The following is a 27297-nucleotide window of genomic DNA, read 5'->3' on the forward strand; positions in this document are numbered from 1 at the left end:
TCACGTCCAAACGGCTAAAGATATTAACATGAAACTTGGCACACATGTTACTTATATGTCAACAACAAACATAGGATAGGTTATTTAACCCTTACTCACCCCCATTTGCCAGGGGCGGGTCTTATGTTTAAAGTCCCATACAAGTCAATGGGAAATATACGTTACTGCATAACTTCCAAACGGCTGGAGATATTTCGATAATACTTGGTCACATGTTACTTATATGTCCGCTTAAAATATAGGATAGTTAATTTAACCCTTAACTACCCCCATTTGTGAGGGTCAGGGTTTTTGTTTAAAGTCCCATTCAAATCAATGGGAAATGTATGTTCCCACATAACTTCCGTACGGCTGGAGATATTTCAATAACTGGTACACATATTATGGGTCGGGATAGGAGGACGGGATAGGAGGTCGAGATAGGAGGATGGGATAGGAGGTCGAGATAGGAGGTCGAGATAGGAGGACGGGAAAGGAGGTCGAGATATGAGGACGGGATAGGAGGTCGGGATATGATGACGGGATAGGAGGTCGGGATATGACAACAATATATGAGGACGGGATAGGAAGTCAAAAGCTTCCTCCTTTGTTTATTTTCCTCCCCAACAAGGATTAGGAAGGAAAAACTGGGCAACACCGGGTACTCAGCTAGTATATATATATATATATATATATATATATAAGAAGTTGACTGCAGCACACCAGCATATCCAGTTAAAAACATAGTAGCTTTATTCCCTAGATACAATGACTATGTTTCTGTGGACTCACACCACCATTGTCAAGTCCTTGACCACCGTGTCGCCAGTGCCCATAGGTAGAACAGCCTAGTAGTAGCAGAGCAGCTCCAATGCTTCCCAGCCTAGCCCCAGGCTTTGGGCTGCGCCACCCCACAGACACAGTGCCACTGCAGCAACAGCCGCCGCTCTGCACTACGCCAGTGTGAACAGGTGGCAAAGCTCACACCCCATATGCTCCCAGTCAGAGAACTGGTAGACCGCCAGGGACAGACCCCTTTGCAGTCTCCTTCCAATTAAATAGGCCTGGACTGAGTTCTGACCAAGTAAAATATATATATTTTATGTGTGTGTGTAATTTATTTATTAAAAATAAGGGGAATAGACCTCACGATCAACTGCTATGGATCAATAAAATACAGCTCAATACTAAAAGTATGTTTTACATCCCGTATTTTTCGCCGTATAAGACGCGCTTTTTCTTCCCCAAAACTGGGGGGGGGGGGAAAGTTGGTGCGTCTTATACGGCGAATACACCCCTATTGCGGCGGTCCCTGCGGCCATCAACGGCCGGGACCCGCGGCTAATACAGGACATCAACGTCGCGGTGATGCCCTGTATTAACCCTTCAGACGCGGCGATCAAAGCTGACCGCCGCGTCTGAAGCGAAAATAACACTAACCCGGCTGTTCAGTCGGGCTGTTCTGGACCAACGCGATTTCACCGCGGCGGTCCCGAACAGCTCGACTGAACAGCCGGGTTAGTGCTTACAGGACACCAGGTGGGACCTTACCTGCCTCCTAGGTGTCTGCTCCGTGCCGGGATCCCCTGTATGGCCCGCGCTCTCCTTCCTCGTCATCACGTCGTCGCGCACGTGCGTCGGCGTGCGTAACGACGTGATGGCGGCGACGGAGAGCGAGGATACCCGGCCGGCAGCAGAGACATTCCGGAGCAATGGAGACACGGCGACAGCGATGGAGCGACATCCAGGGCAGCGGTGACGGGTCCGGAGCGGCGGGGACACGTGAGTATTACCTCCTATGCAGTGGTCTTCAACCTGCGGACCTCCAGGCTGTCCGGGCATGCTGGGAGTTGTAGTTTTGCAACATCTGGAGGTCCGCAGGTTGAAGACCACTATTGGGTTCAGAATCTTAATTTTTTTAGATTTTGCACCTATAAATTGGGTGCGTCTTATACGCCGGTGCATCTTTTAGGGCGAAAAATACGGTAGGTGTTACATTTCATTCAGAGACAATTGCGCTACTATTTCTCTATGCACGTTACTTCCCTCCTTTTGCCGAATAAAAATCATTTTAATTATTCCTATGGATATTCGTTTTGTTAATACATTTCATAGAGTCAAAGTAATAAATCCTGTATCCACCTTGCAACCAATTATTTATATTGCTCCAATTCATAGGAGCAACTTTCAATTCATCCGAGCAATAGTCTTGATTTGAAATCTCCTCCCATTTTATGTCTATCCTCCTGAGCAGACCTCTATGTCTCCATGGTTACAGACTACGGACAAACCTTGTGTAGTCTGATCCTGGCATCTTATGTTTTATTCCCATCTGTTCGCTCTTTGCTAATCTACAGACAGGCCGGGTTCACACTGCGGAATCTCCGTACGGAATCTCTGCCGCAGATCCCGCGGGCGGCACTAGGACCAGGCGGGCTGCATTGACGTTTCCTTAGAACGCAATGCATTTCTGAGCGGGTCTTCCGGCGGATCCACCCAGAAGTGCATTGCGGTCATTTCGAGGGACGGCAATGCAGTCTGCACAGTCCTAGCATCACCCGCTTGACCTCCATCGTAAATTGCGTCCAGAGGTTCCACATTGGGAATCCGGCCTAAAAAAAAACAGGCAGAGTGGAGTAACAAATGACTGCTTGATCTGACTACGCAAAGGACTGCTTGTTGTCTGTAACCATAGAGATACAGAGGTCTGTGTAGGAGCTGTGTACACTGGTGTTGAGCGGCATAGGCCATATTCGAATTTGCGATATTTCGCAAATTTATGGATGAATAGTCATCATATATTTGCTAAATTTGCATATTCGTAATATTCGTTTTATTTTCGTATATGCAAAAATTTCACACAGTAGTATTAGAGCCTTCTTTACACCACACAAGCTGGAAGTAGAGAGGGGTGATCACTGTGGAAAAAAAAAAAAAAAAAAACAACGAATATTGGTAATTGCGAATATATAGTGCTATATTCGTGAATTTGCGAATATGCGATATTCGCAAATAAAATTCGCATTGCGAATATTCGCGAGCAACACTATACACTGGGCAGATTTGAGAGTTACTTTATTTATTTATGCTTCATTTAGCAGTGGTCTTCAAACGGTGAGCCTCCAGCTATTGCGAAACTACAACCCGCAGCATGCCCGGACAGCCAACGGCTGTCCGGGCATGCTGGGGGTTGTAGTTTTGACACAACTGAAGGCATTCTGGTTAGGAAACACTGTACTACCCTATAGAAAAGGGTTTTCATTTCATATGCTAATACATTTTATTTAAATGAATAAATAGGCTTGATAAAAACAAAATGACATCATATTGCACTTCGTAATTTAAGATTAAAGGGGTACTCCGGTGAAAACCTTTTTTCTTTTAAATCAACTGGTGGCAGAAAGTTAAACATATTTGTAAACTACTTCTATTAAAAAATCTTAATCCTTCCTGTACTTATTAGCTGCTGAATACTTCAAAGGAAATTATTTTCTTTTTGGAATGCTCTCTGATGACATGACAAGCACAGTTCTCTCTGCTGACATTATTATAATAATAATAACGCTTTATTTATTGTTGTCCTTAGTGGGATTTGAACCTAAGTCCCCAGCACTGCAGGGCAGCAGTGCTAACCACTGAGCCACCATGCTGCCCTTAGCATACATCTCCTCTGCATGGTTGCTAAAATGGACAGAGATGTCAGCAGAGAGCACTGTGTTCGTGATGTCATCAGTGTTCCAAAAAGAAAGGAATTTCCTCTGTAGCATTCAGCAGCTAATAAGTACTGGAAGGATTAAGATTTTTTAATAGAAGTAATTTACAAATATGTTTAACTTTCTGCCACCAGTTGATTTAAAAGAAAAAAGGTTTTCACCGGAGTACCCCTTTAAGAAGTAAAATTTTGACAGAACTCATATTCTTTACTCCATCCCATTTGGCGTGAGTAAAATGTAACATTTTTTTGCACAGTACCATATTTGACCACAGATAATTCCTTCTTTTGCGTCATTGTTTTCGTAGTTTTGATGAAGTATAGTATAGGACCTTTTATAGTAGCGATATTTAAAAAAAAAATCCTAATCTGGTTAATAACTTCCTTTTAATTCCAGACAGCCGCTAACTACACGTGTTACTAGAACGTAGCCTTGTGTTTCCCTATTGAGTCGGGTTTGTTTTGCTTGCTAATTTATTGCAGGAAAAGTAACATAACATGGTTGGAAGGAAAACACATTAATGTTCTGTCGCTTACAGGGCCGAGGATGCCTCCGCGTCTTTCAAGGTATGCGAGGGCCCTGAGGAAATGATCGCTCCGCTGAAACAGTGCGCCGACTGGCTGCGAGCCTACTTCTGTGAGCCCTGGCTGATAGAGAAATACCCTACCCCTGCTTTCCACCATCCACTCTTTCAGAAAGGTACATGTGGCGGTATTTATTTTCTCATTGTTTTGTCTAGATTGGAATATCATATAAATAACATTTAAAGGGGTACTCCGGCGCTTAGACATCTGATCCCCTATCCAAAGGACAGCTGTCATGCCCCCTCTCATAGGTTTGCATTGAGGGGCGGAGCCGTGACATCACACGGGGGCGGAGCCGTGACGTCACAACGCCCCCGTCCCCGTGATCGACAGTAATCAGACCCGGAGCAAGCACGCTCCGGGGACTGATTTTAATAGGGTGCGGCGTGAAAGATCACGCGGGTCCCCAGCGGCGGGACCCCCGCGATCAGCCATCTTATCCCCTATCCTTTGGATAGGGGATAAGATGTCAAAGCGCCGGAGTACCCCTTTAATCCTGCCACTGCTAACCTGGTCACTTGTATACCTCACAAACAGACAAAGGCCCAGTGTGATATAGTTACAAAGGTCACAGTAATCTAGGACTCTATTAATAGAGAATAATGTGAAGGTTCTTGTGTATGACTTGTGATTACCAGTTTTAGCTGATGTGGCAGGCATGGTTTTCAGCCATATTGATTTCTATTTTCACTCTGAAATGATTTTCCAATGCTGCCTACTTTTATCATGGAGCCTCTGGCTTTGCAGAGAGAGAGAGAGAGTGGAGTCTCATCACTGCAGTTCATCCAATCTCAGACAGCTGCAGGTGAGCAGATTAGACTTAGACCCAAGTGGGTTGGCATTAGTTCAAATTATGTGCAGTTTTGATGTGCAGTGTGTTTTTATAGAGAAATATTTACATATAATCACGAGTGGAGGTATCTTAGGAAGAATTTGATTCTTCAGGCTGTGTTCACACTTTGTGTTTTTACTGTATTTTTAATGCGTTTTAACTGCCTTTTCGCTGCTTTTGCTGACAGTTTCCAAAATCACAGTTGAAACTATGCATAGAGCTGGAGGAAAGGTGTATAACTACTATTTATCCTGATCGCATAGAGATAGCAGCAGCAGTATACAGATAAAGCTGGAGGGGAGATGCATAATTACAATATATCCTGATTTCATTGAATTTTCATCAGTATACAAATAGAGCTGGAAGAAAGGTGTATAACTACTAAAAATCCTGATCCCATAGGGATAGCAACAGCAGTATTGCAGCTGAATGGGGAAGGGAGGCATCTTATAGGTAATAATGTCATCCTGTAGTTCACAGGAAGTCAGCTGACCCATAACAGACCACTTCCTGTGACACATAAAGCGCTGTATTTTCTGGTTATCAGAGTCTTGATCACATGACCCAGTTACAGTAATGAATCGCATGGATGCAGCTATGCTAGAATGAAACAAATGGCGCTGTTTGACTAGTGTTTGTGTGTATGATATGATAAAGAAAACCGGAGTGCTTCTTTAACTAAAAAAAAACAAAACTAAAAAAAAGGAGTTCTATAACATTTCTTTTGAATTCATCTACGTGTAAAATTACTCTTTTAAGGCTTGCGATACTCTTTAAATAACTGTTTGCTGAATGTTCTTTCAGCCAACAGTTATCTCTCCTGAGAGGAGGGGTAAGCTGCAGCCACACAGCTCTTAGTTCCGGCTTATCAGGTGTATGGGCCCCTTCCTTTACACATGCACCATCTTATCCATCTGAGTACACACTTAGTGATTCCAAGCCACCGTCTAGTTTGGAAGTGTGGCTGCGATTGTTTAGTGTTCACGCCTTTGTTTTGGGAGGATCTTGGGAAAGAGGAGGAACTAAATGGTCCCAGACACTTGTCAATTTCCCAATAGAGAACAGTCTTTTGATAAAGAACAGTTTCACGCCAATTCCTTCACCTACCTGACCCCATGTGGTGGTTTGACCTATAGGTAGGACACCGGATTTAAGAATAACCCAACTTCAAATTGGAGTAAAAGGGGTTAACCATGTCCAATTGTCTTCTTCAGAATGTAATAAATGAGGCACACTAATAGACAATTAGTCAGCTTCGTAAACACAGTTGGTGAGAGTTACATTACATTAGGTAGCTGATCAGATGCCTCCTGTTTGGTTTACATTGAGGGCAAAATTGTTACGTAAGTGTGCATGAGATGTAAGGCAAATAACCGAAAATTAAAGAAATAAATTATGTAGTGATGAAGCTTGCACGGATATATACATTATATATATATATATATATATATATATATATATATATATATATATATAATTTATGTTTTTTTTCTTTATTCAATATTTTTTTTCTCCATGCAGGTTTTAGTCCTGACCCCAACAATAACACCGGTCAGTTCACACTTCAGGGGTCTAGCTTTTCAGGTTGGGAGTAAACATGAGCTCATTTGTATGCAGACATTTTAGTTGGTGAGAATCTGTCAGCTGTCAGAAATAAATGAAACAAATAATCTATGAAATGCAAAGTCTTATCACTGGAAATAGTAGATTTTCTTTTTTTCTTTTTTTTATTATTATTATTATTATTTTTTTTTTTATGTAGAACTTTCCTCCACACAGGGAGCTACAATATGAATAATACAATAAACCTGCTAACATTTATGAATATATGTACGGGTTGGCAAAAATAGCAAATATATGCATACATTGTGTGTAGATATACCAAATATACTCGAGTATAAGCCTTCCCGAATATAAGCAGAGGCCCCTAATTTCCCCCCAAAAACCCAGGAAAAGTTATTGACTCGACTATAAGCCTAGGGTGGGAAATACATCATCCCCCCCCATGTCATCATCACCCCGTCAACATCACCCTCGTCATCATCCCCCCTCGTCATCATCCCCCCCCCCTTTCATCATCACTGCCTGTCAATCCCTTCAATTTCAGTGGTCTTCAACCTGCGGACCTCCAGATGTTGCAAAACTACAACTCCCAGCATGCCCGGACAGCCATCGGCTGCGCGTCGTCGTCAAGGCAACGTCACTAGTCCGGGGCTGGCCCAGAGCGGTGAAGATGGACAGCCCGGAACGACCGGACAGTCCCTGCAGCATGGGAGGTCGAATATGGATGGCCCGGACCAACTCACCCTTCCTTCCCACCGAGGGGAGGTGAGTAGAAAACAAAAGGGGGTCTGGATGATGACAAAGGCCACAGTGGTCTTCAACCTGCGGACCTCCAGATGTTTGAAAACTACTACTCCCAGCTGTCCGGGCATGCTGAGAGTTGTAGTTTTGCAACATCTGGAGGTCCGCAGGTTGAAGACCACTGAGAAGGGATTGACAGGTGGAGATGGACGGCCGGGACCATCCCCTCACAGCCAAAGTCAGAAATGTTTTTTTTGTTCACTCAAGTATAAGCTGAGGGGGGGCGTTTTCAGGCTTATACTCGAGTATATATGGTATATAAATATACCAACACACACAGTACAACTCCTATGTATTGGAGGGGGGTTGTATGTTGCTCCCTATAGTACTCCTAGGACAATAGTAATGGACTAAATCACTTCTGCCAAAACAGCAACAAACTACAAAATCTACACAAGAGAACTGTGGCAGAAACAGAAGTAATGCAAACCAATTTTTATTGATTAAAATCACAAAATGTATAAAAGACAGGAATGGCGTCTGACAAAAGGAAATCTCATAAATCGTAGTTAAAGTGTATTATAAAATGCTAGAACCATGGGGAACTGTGTATAGCAGCATAAGGGATGTAAGGTGCTGGATGACAATAAGGTGCATACATTACATTTGTATCGGGTGGACGATGTGCTTGCTGTTTCATTGTCATGCTACCTTTTGTAATCTATGCACTCTGCCAATGCAAATGTAATGTATGCACCTCATTACAGGTAGACTTTAGAAAAAATAAAATAAAACTTTACTCACCATAAGTGGTAATTGGGGATGAGCGAATCAAATCTGATTGCGCAAATCGCTTCATTATACTCCATTTAGTGCAGTCCACGCTCCAGGGCATCTAAAATGATGGATCCACATGTGAGAACATGGGGCAAGGAATGCTGGGAAGGTGGGAAAAAGGGTCGGCGGGATGACCCTGAATCACATGCAGCCTATCAGCAGTCAGCCACCCCTGTGATGTCGCAGCCCTATATAATCGGCAGCCATCTTGCCGCCACTAAGATCAGTGTTCTATTGCAGAGAGGGACAGAGAGCAGTGTGTGTTGCAAAGAAACGCTTTTTTACAGCAACGATTCACCTCAAGCCCAAATCAAGCCTAGAAGCACTGATAGGGAAGACAGTGTCCGCTTGTAAACAGCAGGCCCCCCTTGTAGAAAGTGCCCCCTTGTAAACAGCAGGCCCCCCTTGTAGACAGTGCCCCCTTGTAAACAGCAGGCCCCCCTTGTAGACAGTGCCCCCTTGTAAACAGCAGGCCCCCCTTGTAGACAGTGCCCCCTTGTAAACAGCAGGCCCCCCTTGTAGACAGTGCCCCCTTGTAAACAGCAGGCCCCCCTTGTAGACAGTGCCCCCTTGTAAACAGCAGGCCCCCCCTTGTAGACAGTGCCCCCTTGTAAACAGCAGGCCCCCCTTGTAGACAGTGCCCCCTTGTAAACAGCAGCCCCCCCCCCCTTGTAGACAGTGCCCCCTTGTAAACCGCAGCCCCCCCTTGTAGACAGTGCTTCCTTGTAAACAGCAGCCCCCCCCCCCTTGTAGACAGTGCCCCCTTGTAAACAGCAGGCCCCCCCTTGTAGACAATGCCCCCACTTGTAGACAGTGCCCCCACGGTAGTTGCTCACCTGCGTTTGCTGCTCTGCTGCCCCATTCTGCCATCCAAATCCCCGTTCTGCCGCCCGCATCCTTGTGCTGCCGTCCGCATCATAGCGTCCTATGGAGGAGCATATGACATACACGTCACTCCTCCTTCCTCCGTAGTGTTACGCTGGGCGCAGGGGAGGATGTGGAGTGACGTGTGTGTCACATGTTCCTCCATAGGACGCCATGATGCGGACGGCAGAACGGGGATGTGAACAGCAGAATGGAGCAACGGAGCAGGGCATTGATGGCCGCACTGCAGCAGGTATGCGCCTTGGTACCGGGGACATTAAACAAGTCCCCGATACCATGCAAATGCCGGATATCGGCACACACATTCACTCCATAAGACGCACAGACATTTCCTTCCCACTTTTGGGGGGAGAAAAAGTGCGCCTTATGGAGCAAAAAATACGGTATTCAGTGTTGCCAGTTTTTAGTTTAATTTTCTCTCTGGTTCAGGATTTTCAGATGTCTTTTGGCATTCCAGCACCTTCTTTCTGCTCCCTTATCTGTGATTAGTTAAGGCGCCCATACACCTCATACTAAAGTTGGCTGACCCCACTACCTTTGAGCCAACTCTACGGTTCAGCCGACTCTATAAGATGCATGGCGGCCTCCTTGATCCTGATTTACTAGGTTTTACTCCAATCCTACCCGGAATGTTGTTGGGCCTTGACTTCATTGTGGACCATGTAATCTTCTATGTGGTGGTGGTTCTGCAGTGGAATAAAACTTAAAAAAAAAGAAAAAAAAGCCTAAAAGAATGTGTCCAGTATGAGCAACTCTATTTCTTTCTCTCTTTTTCTCTACTGTTTGCTGCTGCTTTATTGCCTTTTTTTCTTGTCTAGGAAAGTGTGAAACATCAGAAATTATTGAAGTGCTTGATCTCCGAATGAAATTTTCAGCGGCTCAATAACTGTTAATATTGCTGGGATTTCTTAAATTTTGCTGTCAAATCTATCTTAAGAAAGGGAGAGATCATGACACGACAGACAAATTGCCTTGTCATTTCCACACTTGCAGAGAGTACGTTGCTGTGGTCAGCACTTTGCCCCTTTGTTTGCATCCTTGTAGCGGGATAATGATTTCTAAAGCCGGTATGAAAAGCCATTTATCTGCATCCTCGAACCATCAGCCACGTGCTGATATCTTTCTAATGGTCTCTGCCGAGTGCAAATGAATCTCAATAAATGCATATACAGATAAATTCTGATGAAAGCCTCTGCCGAGTGCCCTGTGTAAGTATTCAATGCAGGCTGCTCCTGGCTTAAAGATCTTTTGTTTGACAGTGCAATATACCACTGTAATGTCAGAGTAGCTAATGTAATTACACAGATATTTGGCCAAAAGAATGGAACGAATATAAAATTGAGTGCACAATAGATTATTAAAAGGTATAGTACACTCATCCCTATTACTGCTGTCAGGACCCTGATTAACATGAACTACTGGATATCCTGTGATTAGAAAAAAATGGCGGCATCTTTCCAAGAAAAGCAGCACACCTGTCCATGGGTGGTTTATCTGGTATTGCAGCTCAGCCCTATTTCTGTGCTTTCTACTGCTAAAGGATAGGCTCACCCATAACATATACGCAGCTTTTTTTCCTGCTGTGCAAAATATGCTTGAAAGTGAGAAATATGCTACATATTCTGCCATGAGCAGACACACAGGGCTACCCATGGCAGTCCTGTGTTTGAAATGAGGTTTGGAGGCGGGCCTGCACCTTACAGTCACGTCGGGGTGCTTGGCTCTCGTCCAAACCTAACTGCACACACAGGGCTGCCGAAGGTAGCCCTGAGTGTCTGCTCATAGGAAAATATGCAGCACAATTCCCGCTTTCGCTCAGTGTAAAATATTCTGTATGTACGCTTTCTATGACCCTACCATTAAAGTGACTTTTATACATAACTTTGTAGTTCACCAAATAGGATACCGTCCATGGCAGTAGGTGGCGCCTGATGCATCATCACTTGAACCGTCAATCACCTGCTCCACTCCCTGCTTTAGCTCAGATTCTACTTCATACCTTAGGGTATATTGCTTTGCCAGCGACAATCGGATTTCATCAGCTGATGTAAAGGTGGAGCCATGTGGAGGTGTAATTGTAGGAGATGGGGCAGCAACAACTCATCAGACACAGTTCTCATCAGGGCCCGTTGACATCATGGTCAGAGGTTTCAGAAACATAGTATGTTGTATACTTGTCTAGAAGAAAGAAGAGACAGAGGGGATATGATAGAGACTTTTAAATACATAAAGGGAATCAACACGGTAAAGGAGGAGACGATATTTAAAAGAAGAAAAACTACCACAAGAGGACATAGTTTTAAATTAGAGGGGCAAAGGTTAAAAAGTAATATCAGGAAGTATTACTTTACTGAGAGAGTAGTGGATGCATGGAATAGCCTTCCTGCAGAAGTGGTCGCTGCAAATACAGTGAAGGAGTTTACACATGTATGGGATAAATATAAGACTATTCTTCATATAATATAGGGCCAGGGACTATTGATAGGATTTAGATTATTGGTCAGACTAGATGGGCCAAATGGTTCTTATCTGCCGACACATTCTATGTTTCTATGTTAATACAGTGATAATATGGTAATAATACAAAAATAATTGACAAACAGCACACGCCACCATCATAAGACCACCCCCCTTCTTACTACACAGCAATAACATTCCCCACCCCCAAAATTTAGGCATAGTGCTGCACAACTGTAAAGCAGGAGTCAGGAAACAATGCAGCTACTCTCTATTAGGGGGAATGGAAAAGCAGTTGGGGATGCAGGCTCCTCATGCACATTCACTGGTGATGGTGACGTTACTCACCTGTCATTCACGTGATGATACATCGTCACTTCTATGTACCTGTCTGTCTTGTGAGTAAAGGTATTCCACTCTGGGACCCACATTGATGCTTAGCAAAAAAGAGTTCTGGCTACTTTAGCTCTTCTCTGATTGAGCACTGCCCCCGCAGGCACTGTTTGGTACTGCACAATGCTCCATTCATATGAATTAAGCTGTGTCGCTTGTCCTACACACCGTTGACTAAGAATTGGCACAGCAAATAAGAGGAGGCTAAGGATCTGCACCATCTTACCGTAGCTACAGTCATGGCTGTAAATGTTGGCACCCCTGAAATTTTTCAAGAAAATTAAGCATTTCTCATAGAAAATGATTGCAGTAACACATGTTTTGCTATACACATGTTTATCCCCTTTGTGTGTATTGGAACTAAACCAAAAAGGGAGGGGAAAAAGAAAATTGGACATAATGTCCCACTAAACTCCAAAAATCGGCTGGACAACATTATTGGCACCCTTAACTTAATATTTGGTTGCACACCCTTTGGAAAAAAATAACTGAAATCAGTCGCTTCCTATAACCATCAATAAGCTTCTTACACCTCTCAGCCGGAATGTTGGACCACTCTTCCTTTGCAAACTGCCCCAGGTCTCTCTTATTGGAAGGTGCCTTTTCCCAACAACAATTTTAAGATCTCTCCACAGGTGTTCAATGGGATTTAGATCTGGACTCATTGCTGGTCACTTCAGAACTCTCCAGTGCTTTGTTGCCATTCCTGGGTGCTTTTTGAGGTATGTTTGGTGTCGTTGTCCTGCTGATGCAAACCCAGCTTTCTGACACTGGGCTGTATAGTGCGACCCAAAATCCATTGGTAATCCTCAGATGTCATGATGCCTTGCACACATTCAAGGCACCCAGTGCCAGAGGCAGCAAAACATCCCCAAAACATCATTGAACCTCCACCATATTTCACTGTAGGTACTGTGTTCTTTTCTTTTTAGGCCTCATTCCATTTTCGGTAAACAGCAGAATGATGTGCTTTACCAAAAAGCTCTTTCTTGGTCTCATCTGTCCACAAGACGGTTTACCAGAAGGATTTTGGCTTTCTCAAGTTCATTTTGGCAAAATGTAGTCTTGCTTTTTTATGCCTCTGTGTCAGCAGTGGGGTCATCCGGGGTCTCCTGCCATAGCGTTTCATTTCATTTAAATGTTGACGGATAGTTTGCGCTGACACTGATGCTCCCTGAGAATGTAGGACAGCTTGAATATCTTTGGAACTTGTTTGGAGCTGCTGGACTATACTGCGTTGTCATCTTTCATCATTTTTTCTCTTCCGTCCACGCCCAGGGAGATTAGTTACAGTGCCATGGGTTGCAAACTTCTTGATAATGTTGCGCACTGTGGACAAAGGCAAATCTAGATCTCTGGAGATGGACTTGTAACCTTGAGATTGTTATTATTCCCCTATTTTGTTTCTCAAGTCCTCAGACAGTTCTCTTCTCCTCTTTCTGTTGTCCATGCTTAGTGTGGCACACACAGACACACAATGCAAAGACTAAGTGAACTTCTCTCCTTTTTATCTGCTTTCAGGTGTGAGTTTTATATTGCCCAGACCTGTTACTTGCCCGAGGTGAGTTTAAAGGAGCTTCACATGCTTAAAACAATCTTATTTTTCCACAATTTTGAAAGGGTGCCAATAATTTTGTCCAGCCCATTTTCTGAGTTTGGTGTGACATTATTTCCAATTAGCTTTTTTCCTCACTTTTTTTGTTTAGTTCCAATACACACGGTCCAACATTCCGGCTGAGAGGTGTGAGAAGCTTATTGATGGTTATAGGAAGCGACTGATTTCAGTTATTTTTTCCAAAGGGTGTGCAACCAAATATTAAGTTAAGGGTGCCAATAATTTTGTCCAGCCCATTTTTGGAGTTTAGTGTGACATTATGTCCAATTTTCTTTTTTCCCTCCCTTTTTGGTTTAGTTCCAATACACACAAAGGGAATAAACATGTGTATAGCAAAATATGTGTTACTGCAATCCTTTTCTGTGAGAAATACTTAATTTTCTTGAAAAATTTCAGGGATGCCAACATTTACGGCCATGACTGTAAGACAGCGACATTATTGTCTAATAATATTATTAAATAAAAACCTCACTTTTGGAGCCAGACATCTATAGGCTGCTTACACCGTCTGGTTAATCCGCAGCAGAAATTGTTAATTGCAGCTTGGAAAAAAACAGTAGCTGAAGGAAGAGTGTTTATGAGTCCGTTGTTCTCGCTGACAATAGCAGTCATCTGTATATTATTATCTGTCTGATGAATTCCAGCTTTACAGATCTACAAGGAATTTGAATCGAAACACAAGAAACTATTTAAATATGTTTCATTTATCAAAAACTTTCTAGACTTGAACCAGTGATTGACAAGTAGCCTATTTCTGGGTGGTCCCCGGTGTCATACAGTGTATACTACAGAGGTACTATTAATACTAGTTTTCTTTAGTAACATATGAGTGTAGGGTCAGTGATATCTTGTGTGCAGCATAGCGTTCAAATATATAATGCATTTTTATACCTGTCATTATATAAAAAAAACTTTTGATATCTCATGGAGACACATCAAAAGTTTTGATCAAATGTTCAGATCCCAGTAGAATAAGCAGGGAGAAGCTGGTGTTTATCGCATTTTCTCCTGGCTCTTTGTCACATGACCAAAATGATCTGTCGCGGTCTGAACACTGCGACCCTGACTGATTAAAAACGTTATTTTTAGAATGACAGGTACACTTTTACTGTACAATATATTTTTTATGCATACGATCATCTCTGAAAACCCTTGGTTGTTCACATATTAATAAGTTTTTGGAAATTTATAGATGCAGTTATAAAGAGACAATGGCTTGAAGATGGATCTCCTATAAAAAAAATAGAATGTAAACGTTTTGTATCCTGAAAATGTTAAAGGGGTACTCCGGCGCTAAGACATCTTATCCCCTATCCAAAGGATAGGGGATAAGATGCCTGATCGCGGGGGTCCCGCCGCTGGGGACCCCCGTGATATTGCACGCTGCACCCCGTTAAAATCAGTCCCCTGAGTGTGTTCGCTCCGGGTCTGATTACTGTCGATCACGGGGCCGGAGCGTTGTGACGTCATGGCTCCGCCCTGTGTGACGTCACGCTCCGCCCCCTCAATTCAAGCCTATGGGAGGGGGTGTGATGCCGCCACGCCCCCTCCCATAGACTTGCATTGAGGGGCGGGGCTAGACGTCACATGGGGGGCAGAGTTGTGACGTCACGCTCTTTCGCTCGCGTGGTCGGGATCCAAAGCCTCCAGCGTTGCCGGAAGCTGTTGAGGTGGGTGCTGCAGCCGAGATCCCGGGGGTCCCCAGCAGCGGGACCCCCGCGATCTGACATCTTATCCCCTATCCTTTGGATAGGGGAGAAGATGTCTAGGGGCGGAGTACCCCTTTAAAACCAAAAAGGTGTTTGTAATATTGTGACATCCAGTTGGTCAGCAGCTGCGTATTGAGGACCACTGGGGGGGGGGACTTTTTACCCATTCTGACGGCAGGTCATGCAACGGTGATTAGCGCCACCATAAGGTGTTGAGATGCACTTTTGTGTAAACAAGAAAGAGATAAAGTGTCAAGAGTGCAAAGTAAAGGAAATCCCCCTAAACTTTGTAGAACACCAGCATAAAACATTCATATCACCGAGATCCTGTGAGCACACAGTGTCATTCTGTAGCAGAACATTGTCCCACATGTTGCGCACACAAAGAACAACCAGCCACTGAAAGCAGCGCAACGTTCAGACATGGGTAACAGCGCCTAAAAGGAAGCAAAGCAACCGAGCTAACTGTCAGGGAAATTCATGTTGCACAACTGCAACCGGTAACACAAGCTGACATATACTGAAGAAAATATTATATATGAATGAGCTGCGGTTGAACAATTTCCCAGCATTATGAACAAGCATGCTCTCCATCAGCATCAGCCATGCATACCTTTATAAACACTGTGTTTTCAGGAAACCTGCTTAAAATATTACAAACTGCGTACGAAGCACATCGCTCCCGCGCTCCAGTCTCCTCTTACATTTACAATCATTAGCCACATGACAGAATGTTTAGTTTCCATAATCCTTTAACTGGCAAATTCATTTCTTCCATTTAATATGTTAATTTGGTGTCTTATTCTTGCTGTTGTTGAACAAGCAATGCTGTCAGGATGTTTGTGGCGCCGTGCAAGATGAGGAGAGAATAAGTTATAGGGAAGAGAAAAAAGGGTCAGGCCATTTGCAGACTGCTAGGAAGTATATGGATTTTATTTTACTGTATATTTTTATTATTATACAATTATATATTAAGCGGTGAATAGATGAATTCAATAGGACAGAGATATTAGAAAGATAGATATGAGATAGATAGATAGATATGAACTAGATAGATAGATATGAGATAGATAGATAGATATGAGATAGATAGATAGATAGATGATAGATAAAAAGATAGATATGAGATAAATAGATAGATAGATAGATAGATATGAGATGGATAGATAGATGATAGATAAAAAGATAGATATGAGATAGATAGATATGAGATAGATAGATAGATATGAGATAGATAGATATGAGATAGATAGATAGATGATAGATAAAAAGATAGATATGAGATAAATAGATAGATAGATAGATAGATAGATAGATAGATATGAGATGGATAGATAGATGATAGATAAAAAGATAGATATGAGATAGATAGATAGATAGATAGATAATAGGTAGAGATAGATCTCATATCTATCTATCTATGTACAGGGAAGGAAAAAAATATGTAATCCCCTGCTGATTTTGTACATTTGCCCACTGATAGAGTTTGGAATTTGATTGATTGTTTTTGTAAACAGGTGTTTTTTTTGGGGGGTTTTTGTTTTTTTACATGAAACAAGCTGATATTAGGAGCACTCCCTGTAAGAGAGTACTCATAATCTCAGCTTGCTACCTGTATAAAAGATAGCTGGGATACAGAAAACTTGTTGATTGATAGGAGGTCAAATACAAAGTAAATGCAAATCAATTTATAACTTATTTGATGCATTTTCTCGATTTTTTTGTTGTTATTCTGCCTCTCATTGTTCAAATAAACTGATCATTAAAATTATAGATGAATCATTTCTTTGTCAGTGGCCAAACATACAAAATAAACTATTTTTTTCTTTCACTGTAGATAGATAGATAGGAGATAGATAAATAGATATGAGAGAGAAATAGATAGATAGATATTCGATAAATTGATCAATAGATGAATAAATGGATAGATGATATAGAGATAGATAATGGATAGATATGAGAGAGATAGATGGATAGATACACAGATAGATATTATATAACATTTATAGATTAGATAAACGATTAGAGAGAGAGATTGTTTTTGCCTTGTGGATCACACAGAATTTGTATAACCTCCTTCGCCTTCCTTACTATGGCCGCTTCTATTGTTTGATTCCACCTGTGTAGCCATTACAGTAGTGCTCCAAGGAGAACTGAATACTTTTTGCCAGGTTCTTCACATCGATTATAGTTGATCAATGGGAGAGTCATTGGGACAACCTGGGATCGACTTATCGCTTGATTCCCCTAACAAAAAGGGATTGCCCATAGCAGACAGCAGAAGTTCTGCATTTTAGGCTATTTGCGCTGTGGCTTTGTTATGGCTTTGGGCATAAGCTGTATATATTTAGAGCCAAGGATAGGGTTGGATCCTGTCATCCCAGACCAAGAAGGAATTTCGGAACCGTTTTTCCTAATCCTTAGGAGTGGAAGCCAGTTCTCTTTTTGGCAATAGATATAAAGTTCATTCGCTGAACCATTATACAGCCATGGGCACGGCCACACCAAGATTTTTTGTAGGAATGCCGATGGATTTTTAACTCCACATGTGTATTTCTTTGGACTGTAGTTGTAGCTTTATAGTAAAGCTGTGTTCACACTATCATTAGTGGCCCTATTTGGATCCTTCATCAGTAACCTCATCAGTGACCTCATTATACTGTAGGTGCTAGGTCTCCAAATGGTGGACTCTCAGCGGTTACAAAAATACAACTTCCAGCATGCCCGGACATATATATCCACCACTGGAAAGTCATTAGGCAGTACTGCAAGTGCCCGTGTATATGTATAACCTAAGCCTTAGTCCAGTGGAAATTAGAACGAGGCTCCACGTGGCCAAAGCATCTAGTATATTTTTATTGATACTCCTGGATTATTAGTGTCTGTAAAAAAAAATTCAGTCTGTAGTAATAGTTTATGTATAAAAAAAACCAATAATAATAATATATATATATATATATATATATATATATATGGCCCAGTCTTGGCTGGCATGTGCCTGTCACTTTCTGTCACTCCATCCAAATCTTGCCTTGCCCCTAGGTGTTTAAGCCATATTTTTTCCACTTTAACCCGAGCTGTTGAGTTGTGTTAGTGTTACACACTCCATTCTCACAGCGCACGTTGCCAGTCCCACCGTACAGTCAGTAATGCCTCTCCATGTACAGTAAGCTTTATGGAGCCTCCAACAGCTATAAAGTTTGGGAAAAACAAGTCCTTGTAATCTTCCTAGATCTGCACCTATGGAAAATAGAGTTCACATAATGATATATGCACTGTTACTTTGCAGCTTTTCTGCTAGTGACAAGATTTATATTGGGTTCCAGGTGTCCAAAAATTGAAGGTAATGACATTGACATTCCTGGTACTCGCTGCCAACTGGCCGAGCTTTCGATGGGAACAGAGAACTTTGAATATCGTTGATGTTTTGCCTGGCACCAGTTTCTTGTAAATTGCGCTGCTGGGAGTTTGTCTTAGTGAAAACTATGTCAGATTTTGGTATTGAGACTTTAAAGTGGATAATAAAACATGTTAACAGTTATTAAGGAGTTATACTGCTCAAATATGCTTAAGGGAAAAATCTTTTTGCTCGAGAATCTGAGCTTCGGTAAAAGCAACAAATGTATTACTGATCTAAGGAATTGTGGACATGTCTCAATACAAGCATAGATTTTCTGTGGTTATTTGCTTGGAAAACATGCTTACCACTTGAACTACTTTGGATATCATTTTTAATAGCTGTATATTTCTCAGGTTTTCATGGCGGACACAGAGTTAAATGGGCACTCTTACAGAGCCATGTCAAAAGTTATGATTGTTCGGGGTCTCCTCACTGAGAACCACACCGTTAAGGAGAGATCTTTGTCTCACTGTTCCATAAACCTATAATGGAGCAGCAAGACAAAGATCGGTGGGTGTTTTAGCACTGAGACCCCGACCAATCAAAACTTTTAACATGTCCCTGTGACATGTCATACGTTTTTCAACCCTGCCAAGACAACAAGCGCTGACCTCAGTGATCGGCACTTATTTGGGGAGCCTTCACATGGCTCTATCAATTGCACAGCTCTTTAGATTCATCATTGTCGGCCGCACATCAGCTCTTTACACAGGGCGATGTGCAGTTGTTAATGATAACTTTAATGGATGTGCAAAAGATCGAATGAGCCAATGAATGAGCTGGTTTGCTCTTTTGCATTTGATCTCTGGCCCTTTTACACGGGGCAGTTGCTAGAGAAGCTCATTAGATTCATGTAACAGGGCATTTGGGCTATATGGTTACTAGTTTTAATTGACTTTGTTGCCCCCCCCCCCCCCCAGTACTTTTCCTCAAGTCTACTCGAAATACGACAGTCTTTTAGATGACAAAGGTCGCAAATAGTATTGGTTTTCAGTACTTGGCAACAGAAAACAGTTTAGCTTTAGGTTAGTCCACCTGGTTACCAGAAGTACCTCTAATGGGTCTAAGCTTTTAAAATATTATTCGGTCCTAAGCTACTATCAGGGTCGTACAGGCAGTAGTGTAATCAAAGAAATTCCATATTTGCCTGCTGACTACCACCTACCCCAAAAGTCACTGAATAGGAGTTACTTGGTAATTGAATAGGGGTTATACAGTTATATAGGTTCCTATTCATGGACAGTAAGGGCTGTTCATTTTCTGGCCCCAGGTGTTGTTTTGTCCTCCTTGAAACCAAAAATACAGTATGTGGGCCACTGTGCATAGGAAGGAAAGGGCAATGTAACACTGCAGTATGGGCATATACTGCCTCCCATATCCTATATTGAGGGGGAGGGGGGTTGATTCTATGGGGCCTAGATATTTAGAATGGCGCATCTAAAGGTTTGGTCATACCTAACTTATTGGATCTCATCTCATATTGTAATAATGATAACAACAAAAGTTACCAGGAAGCTCAAAGTTGATGTCGGCATGTTCTTAATAAATGGAGGATCGGCATCAGAATCCTGTTGTCTGGTCAGTTCATGGACCCACCTATAAAGCAAGAAGAGCCAGGCATAGTGTCTTATTACTATAGGACATGTACAGGCTGTCTAAAGATGTCCCACTGTGCAGTACAGTGTAAAGCTACTCCTTTGGACACTAGATGAGGGTTGTTAAAACCGAAAGGATTTAAATAAAAAAAAATCTACTCTTAACTTCAAAAACAAACAAAATAAAAGAAGTTAGGATCATAATAAATGCATTTGTAATTATTTATATGGCACAAATTCCTATTGTGTCACTTTAAGAAAATAATGTGTCTTTCTTTCTTCAAAGCATCTCCTAGTTTAAAGCTGCTAATTCGTATCCCCAGTTTGACTATAAGATCATTTCCAAATTACTGTTATTAACTTTTTTTTTACATAAATAAGCATACCCCTGTCCCTAGTCACTACAATAAAAATTGGCAGGGAGTCCGGATTCTTGTTAATTTTTTTTCACGTTGCTGGAACATCAGTGAAGTTCTTTACCAGGCATTTATCTTTACAACAGCTCAACATCAAAAAGTGCAAACAATCTAAACCTGTCTTCTGCCTCAACCCCTTACTGCACACTGTTCTGGACCCTAATGATTTGTACAATTTTAGGATTTTTTATCTACTGGAAAACCAGTTGTTTTTTTTAGGTTATTAGGTAAGTGATTTTTATGTGTTTTTTTTTTTTTTTTGTTTTGTTTTTTTACAATTTTTACACTAACTAGCAGATACATTTATTTTTACTTTTTATTTTGTGAAACAAGTAAAAATACAACTTTTTTTTACATTCAAAATTTTTATTAGATATGATAAAAAGCCTAGAAAAAAAAATGTACTTTGAAATACAGTATAACATGCCTTACTTAGGACCCATGCACACAAGAATTTCTGAGCTGAAAAATTCAGACGTTCTTGTGCAGTAGCCTCCCATTGTTTTCAATTGGATTCTGTTGCATAGTGCATATTTCAGAATTTCCTTCCGCCGCAGAAATTTAAAATTCTGGACTCTCGTGAAAGAATGGTCTTTCTTTCAGTGGAATCCGCTTGGATAAAAAAATAAAAATATTTTATTTTATATTTTTATGCTGTGTCCTTCATACGTTCTCAAAATACCTATTGGGGTCTCTCCTGATTCTTTCCTGAATGCAAAATAAAGCAGCTTTTTAAATAGTCTTCATTAAAAACTACCTAACATTTAGCTGCTAGTCAACCGGAGTGAAATGGTCCGGTGGGAAAACCGCATACGGGGCAAAAAGGAGCCGACCGGAGTCAGCGTTTCACTCCATGTCAGCTCATTGAAATACATTATATACAGGCTGCATACGCCAGGGATACGGGAGCGCCTGGTTTTAACTCCCCCCAGCAGTATGCAGTCTCGTATTGCCTAAAACGTGATGCGGACCCAGCCTTACATGCAAAAGTGATAAGGGGGTAAGAGAAACCTTGGAGGACAGCTTCCATGGGCTAAATAAAGAGGAGAGCAGATTCAAGGTAGTCTGCAGGGTAAAATTATATCAGCTGTGTACAAGTGTAGAGAAAAGAAACAGCTGCATAGGCGGTAGAAGCATTAAAAATGCTTTTCACTGGTATCCATAGTCTTTAAAATCCAGAGAACCGGAGTGCTGGAAGTGTGCGACCGAGCACTAACAGAAATCTCTAAACAGGACTGAAGTGGTTTGACCCTTTTCAATTCTGGTGTGAAATCATAGACATTCTCACTTGTATGACATCAGAAAGGTTATTATGACTGAATTTCATCCTTACTTACACATCGTATTTTGATGGTAGTCAACTCAGATACTTCTGGAAAAGTTTTGAAATCTTCTTGTTTAGGTCCTCCCCCCCCACACACACACACACTTTTTGTGACTATGCAAAGAACTTCCATCTACTTATATATTGATTTATTTTTATTCTTTTCTTATATGCACAAATGGTGTCTTCACATGTTGAGAAACTTTGGCGCATCAACAATGCACCAAAGTTTTGACCCTCTCTGTTATAGGCGAAAAATCACTGCCTGAAAAGACAACAAAACAGGTTGAAGAATTTCAGAAATTGATAGATTGATGGGAATAGTTGGCAAAGTTTGGCTCAGGCTGTTAATAAATAAAGTACATGAGGCCCTATTACTATTGCTACTACAGTATTGGACACAAAAACACTTTGGTTTTTAGCAGTCCATGATCACGTTGGCATAGGACCAATTTTCAGCATTGTGTCCTTTTGCCCTTAGACCCGTCACCTTGTCTCTTAAGATCAATAAATGAGATGGTGCAGTACTCCGATTGACAGGTTGCCTTTCATTGAAAAACAATGCTTCAAATGGTCCAAAACATCGGCGCTATTAGAATAGTAATAAAACCTGGAATAATCATTAAATAATCTATATGTGGCCCATTTCTTCCTAATGCGTGGGAAGTCTTTCATTGCAGGTCTGTAAAAAAAAGCCTTGCATCCATAGGACTGTCTGTAAACGTTTAATGTATACAGTTTGTATTCTCCTGACGTGCATTAAACACTCATGTAGCTTGGGGCGACTATTGCGCTTAAATACTTCTGGAGAACTCTATGCAAATCGCCCTCACAATTTTTGCTTCATGTATTTCTTTCAAGCGCTTGACTGGACCATTTTGTTTCATGTTCTTTTATAACCTCCACCAATGTCTGATCAACGTAAACAATCCCGTCTCTCTCTCTCTCTCCCCTCTAGCAAAGAAGGAAATAAAGGGAAATAATATTATTATCATTATTCAGGGGGCTGAAATATGACAGTAGCTTGTAGTACATGTTTGCATTACGGTTTATATTTACTCACCATAGATATCGACGGAATAATATTAACTGGTTACAGCTCATGTAGTTGGGAACTGTTTACTCACATTGGCTCCGGCAAATATTTTATCTTGCCCAGATATTGTCATGTACACAGTGTTGAAAAGTACTGAGTGAATAAATTACGGGAAAGACTACACAAGACAACCCTTTCTGGAGCCGTTCCCAGAGGGATGTTTTCCTATTAAAGAGTTATTGCATAGTGCTTTAATGCACAAACCCACTCACCGCCAAACTATATATATATATAAGAAACTCACCATGTGTTCTTCATTTTGCCGGACAAAACAGATTTGACTGTGGCAAGATGACAAGCTATCATGTGTCAAAGGGTCTCTATCTTCCTGCCTCACCCCCAAAAAAAGTCATATATAATTGATTGGCAGGGAGATGAGCGTTCTCCGGTTACAATATCTAAAATGAATGGATATTAAATCGAAAACAAGGATCGCTCTGGTTGTTTTATTATTTTATTTTGTTTTCTTTCCATTTACCTTTTTTTTGTGCTGTCTTGGAGATCTGAGTATTAATATAAAATATTGAAAGCAATAAATTGTGGCTCTTTGCGGTGTCATAAAATTTGCCTTTTTGACTTGACAACTGTGAAATATGGTCTTATATTTCAAGAAAACATTAGTGTAGCATTCCTATACTGAAATTAATTGCCTTACTGTATATTACAGTACATTTATAAATGTGATACATGCCGAGTCTAAATGTACTACACTTTTGGGTATTATATTGTGATGTGCATACAGAGAGATTATTAATTTTTAACATTGATGTTGTTTAACCTTTTGCTGGTTAGCGCTTATGGGTTTGTAATGGTGTAACATTTTTTAAGTCGAGCTGAAAATAATTATTGCTATGCAGATTGATCATTACAACCTGTCCAAGTTTATTTTCCTTTGCTCCTCTACGGTCAGATATGTACAATGTCTACTGTTTGCCAGTTGGCAAGTAGTGGTGTTAGCAACATCAAAAAATGTATGCCAACAATACCGGTGCTTGCCATCATTCATTTATGTTTGGAAGTGCCCTAAGGGTGAATTCACACATGGTAGATTTGTTGCAGAAATTTCTGTAACTGTCCCATTCCTACAAATGGAGCTTGCATATGTTCTTGTGTTTGCTGCCAAAACAACATTATTCAGGTGCATGGAATTGCTTTTTTTAGTAGCAGACCCAAAATCAGCAAGTAAGGGACATCCCAAACTGAAGTTTCGGTTTGGAGAGTAAGTAATCATGTGCAACTGTTGAGTCTATATGCAACATATTCATGGCCAATGTAATGATGTGACATAGAAATATATAAGTATCATTGACCTAAAGTGGTTTTCTTATGAAGACAACCATTTCTCTAAAGACAACCACCTTGGGGTTGGTGTCATCAGCTTCTGGTGGGAGCTTTTGCAGCAAACAATACATTTCACCTACAGTGTTTTCAGCAGTATTGAAATGAATGGCCGAGCCAGTAATTTATGGACAGACATGGTTTCCCCGAGATAATGTATGTTGTATATACAGAATTCATGGTAGTGATCTGTAGAATACAGTTCTAACAATACTTGCTGTAACAGTCTCTTCTTGAAGTAAATATGAACTATTTCAGAATGCGCTGGATAAAGACGGCAATGTACTTACCCGAGGAGAAACAAAGTAACATAGAAACATAGTTTATAAGGTTGAAAAAATACAAGAGTCCTTCAAGTTCAACCTATATCCTAAATCCCTATTGAGTCCCTGCTAAGAAGAGCCACTGTAATGAGGGGCTGTAATTGTAGAGGACTGCAAGGGGTGGCTGTACTACTGGGGGACTGCAAGGGGTGGCTGTAATTTTGGAGGACCATTTCCCTGTACAGTTTATTTCCCATTAATGCCTTTCTTCTAATCAAAGATGGGAGAACAGTGCAAGGGGACACCAGCTTATAGATAACACTGGATCCGCCACCATTCACAGCAAAGATCAGCAAACCCCCCCCCTTCAATAGAATTACCTCTTAAAAGGTCACAGTGAATGCCCAGTAACTTCTCTAATTCATTTGAATCCTACTTTTGTCCATGGGGCCTGCTGTAAAGCATGTCTCTAAATTCTGTTAAAAACAGCTCAGGCAGGATGGCCCCATAATAATATGCAAAAAATGAAATAAAAAGTAAATTACAATCGGTAAAAAGAAACCAATTACAAAAAAGATTCTTGAGTGCGGACATTCCGAAGTGTGAACATAGCCTTACAGACTAGATATATGTAAACACACCACGCTCTGTGCCCTTATTCTTTGCCACAGCAGTTTTACAACCATACGCAACCAGTGGCATTGTAGAGCACATACACGGTAGTGTTATACAGGTGCCGTCAGGGTGACTGGTGCACTGTTACTTTAGCACTATTCAGAAAATCCTAGAAAACCCCATAAAGACTGAACAGCGTGAATTCAGTCTTTATGCAAATTGTATCTTGTGTCTCTCGAATGACATAAGTGCGAAAACAAATGTTGTACAAAACAGCCGAACCCCCATCCAACCTCTTTCTATTCTCTGTTTATGATAAGACACCTGCAGAAGCAGTTATGACACCTTGCATATTACGACTCTTTGAAGTTCTCGCTCTCCATAGTGCAAACCTTCATTTTTCTTCCCAGATATTTCTTTCGCTAGTGACATTGCTAATTGTTTCATACCTTGATTCGCGCCACTGTTGACACGACTTAAAGCATGTTTCAAGTAAACAGACTAGTTACCGAGGAAATTACCCTTCATGTTCGGCTTTGCCTCTTTTCTATGTATTTTGCTTTATTTTAACTTTAAACATGTCACATAGAGCAGCCCTCATCAGCATCGGGAAGAAAAAATAGAGAGGGAGTCTTGAATTTCAAAGACCTATACATTATTCCTGAAATTTGCATCCTGCACTCTTCAGAATAAAATATGCAAGACCCTACACAAAAGGAATATTTTTTTTCTTCTTCTGCTTCTTCTTCTCTTTCCTGAATTGGGCTTTTGATGTTGAAGAGAAGCACGCATTAAAAGGACATCCCTAGAAGGCTATAGAATCTACTCCTATTTATGACAAATGTAAAACAGCGCAAATCTCACCGAATATGATGGTGTCATTAGTTTGTGGATCGCATCCTTGAAAATAACTGCGAAGGAGCCAAATCGGTTTAAAATAAGATAACAAAATGGTTTAAGCTACTTAGCTTGAATGCCAATTATATTTTAATATTCAACCGAGCATATTTTACTGTGAAAAAAGGCAGGCTCGACACATGCATAACTCATTGGCAGCATCGACCAGCTGTGCCACTATTCTCCTCAAATCACTTTGTGCATTTTAGTAGCATGGTAATTTAGTGGAGAACTACCTGAGTGATGGCATTTTCAATGAGCAGGTAATCTACAGAGAATTTTTATATGGTTATGAGTTCTGTGCATCAGCCTGGCAACACAAAAATACATCAAAACCAATTACAGTATCAACTTTCAGTCTGATACCCTTGCCACGCAAGTGCATGTATTCCTGCCCCAGGCATTTGAAATTGCATCTAATTTGAAATCTTTGGGGTTTTAATTAAATTTCAGAATATATAGAATTCTTCATTAGTACCTGCTCTGAATAGCAGATTATACTCCTCTCTGTCTCTCGTTAAAGAAATAGGCTGCGGTAAATAACATATTCAGGAACTCATAATTTGCACTGCCTGGATATTGGGGGAAAAAAAGAGAGACAGAGAAATGCAAAATATATAAAAAAAAAAAAAAAAAGATTATTAGTCCAGCGAGGGACGCTTGATTTGTATTTTAATGGAATTTTACATTTCTCTTAATGATTTGCAAATTGTCCTCTGATTAGAAGATGCATGAAGCTTTTCATTTTAATGGCGGTACACAGCCATTAGCCGAATATCTCCTGTCTCCCCTTTTTAAGATGGTTTCCCTGCAGCAGATAAATATTGAAACCGTTAACACCATTTGATGTACCTCCATAATGACATGACTTGGCCCAGGACATAAATGGATAAAGGGCCTTTATATTTTAATATTTTGCTTGGAGCTTTGTGGTTTTTCAATATTTCATTGAATATTGATTGCGATATATCAACTTTCTAAGAGAAAATGTCTAAGAGTTTTAATTCCTTGGGACTTCGGGGCCTTTTACTCCTTATTACCCAAG

General features: G+C 41.1%; 1 protein-coding gene across 3 annotated transcripts in view; it reads left to right on the forward strand.

The window, feature by feature from the left end:
- Positions 1-27297, forward strand: part of MGMT (O-6-methylguanine-DNA methyltransferase) — a 453528-nt gene that overhangs the window by 331469 nt on the left and 94762 nt on the right. For all 3 annotated transcript variants that reach the window (XM_056529548.1, XM_056529549.1, XM_056529550.1), the window contains exon 4: positions 4231-4391. In XM_056529548.1, the coding sequence (XP_056385523.1) occupies positions 4231-4391 (161 nt within the window). The remainder of the gene's footprint in view (positions 1-4230; positions 4392-27297) is intronic.

The sequence above is a fragment of the Hyla sarda genome, chromosome 7, assembly GCF_029499605.1.
Source record: "Hyla sarda isolate aHylSar1 chromosome 7, aHylSar1.hap1, whole genome shotgun sequence".
Lineage (NCBI taxonomy): Eukaryota > Metazoa > Chordata > Amphibia > Anura > Hylidae > Hyla > Hyla sarda.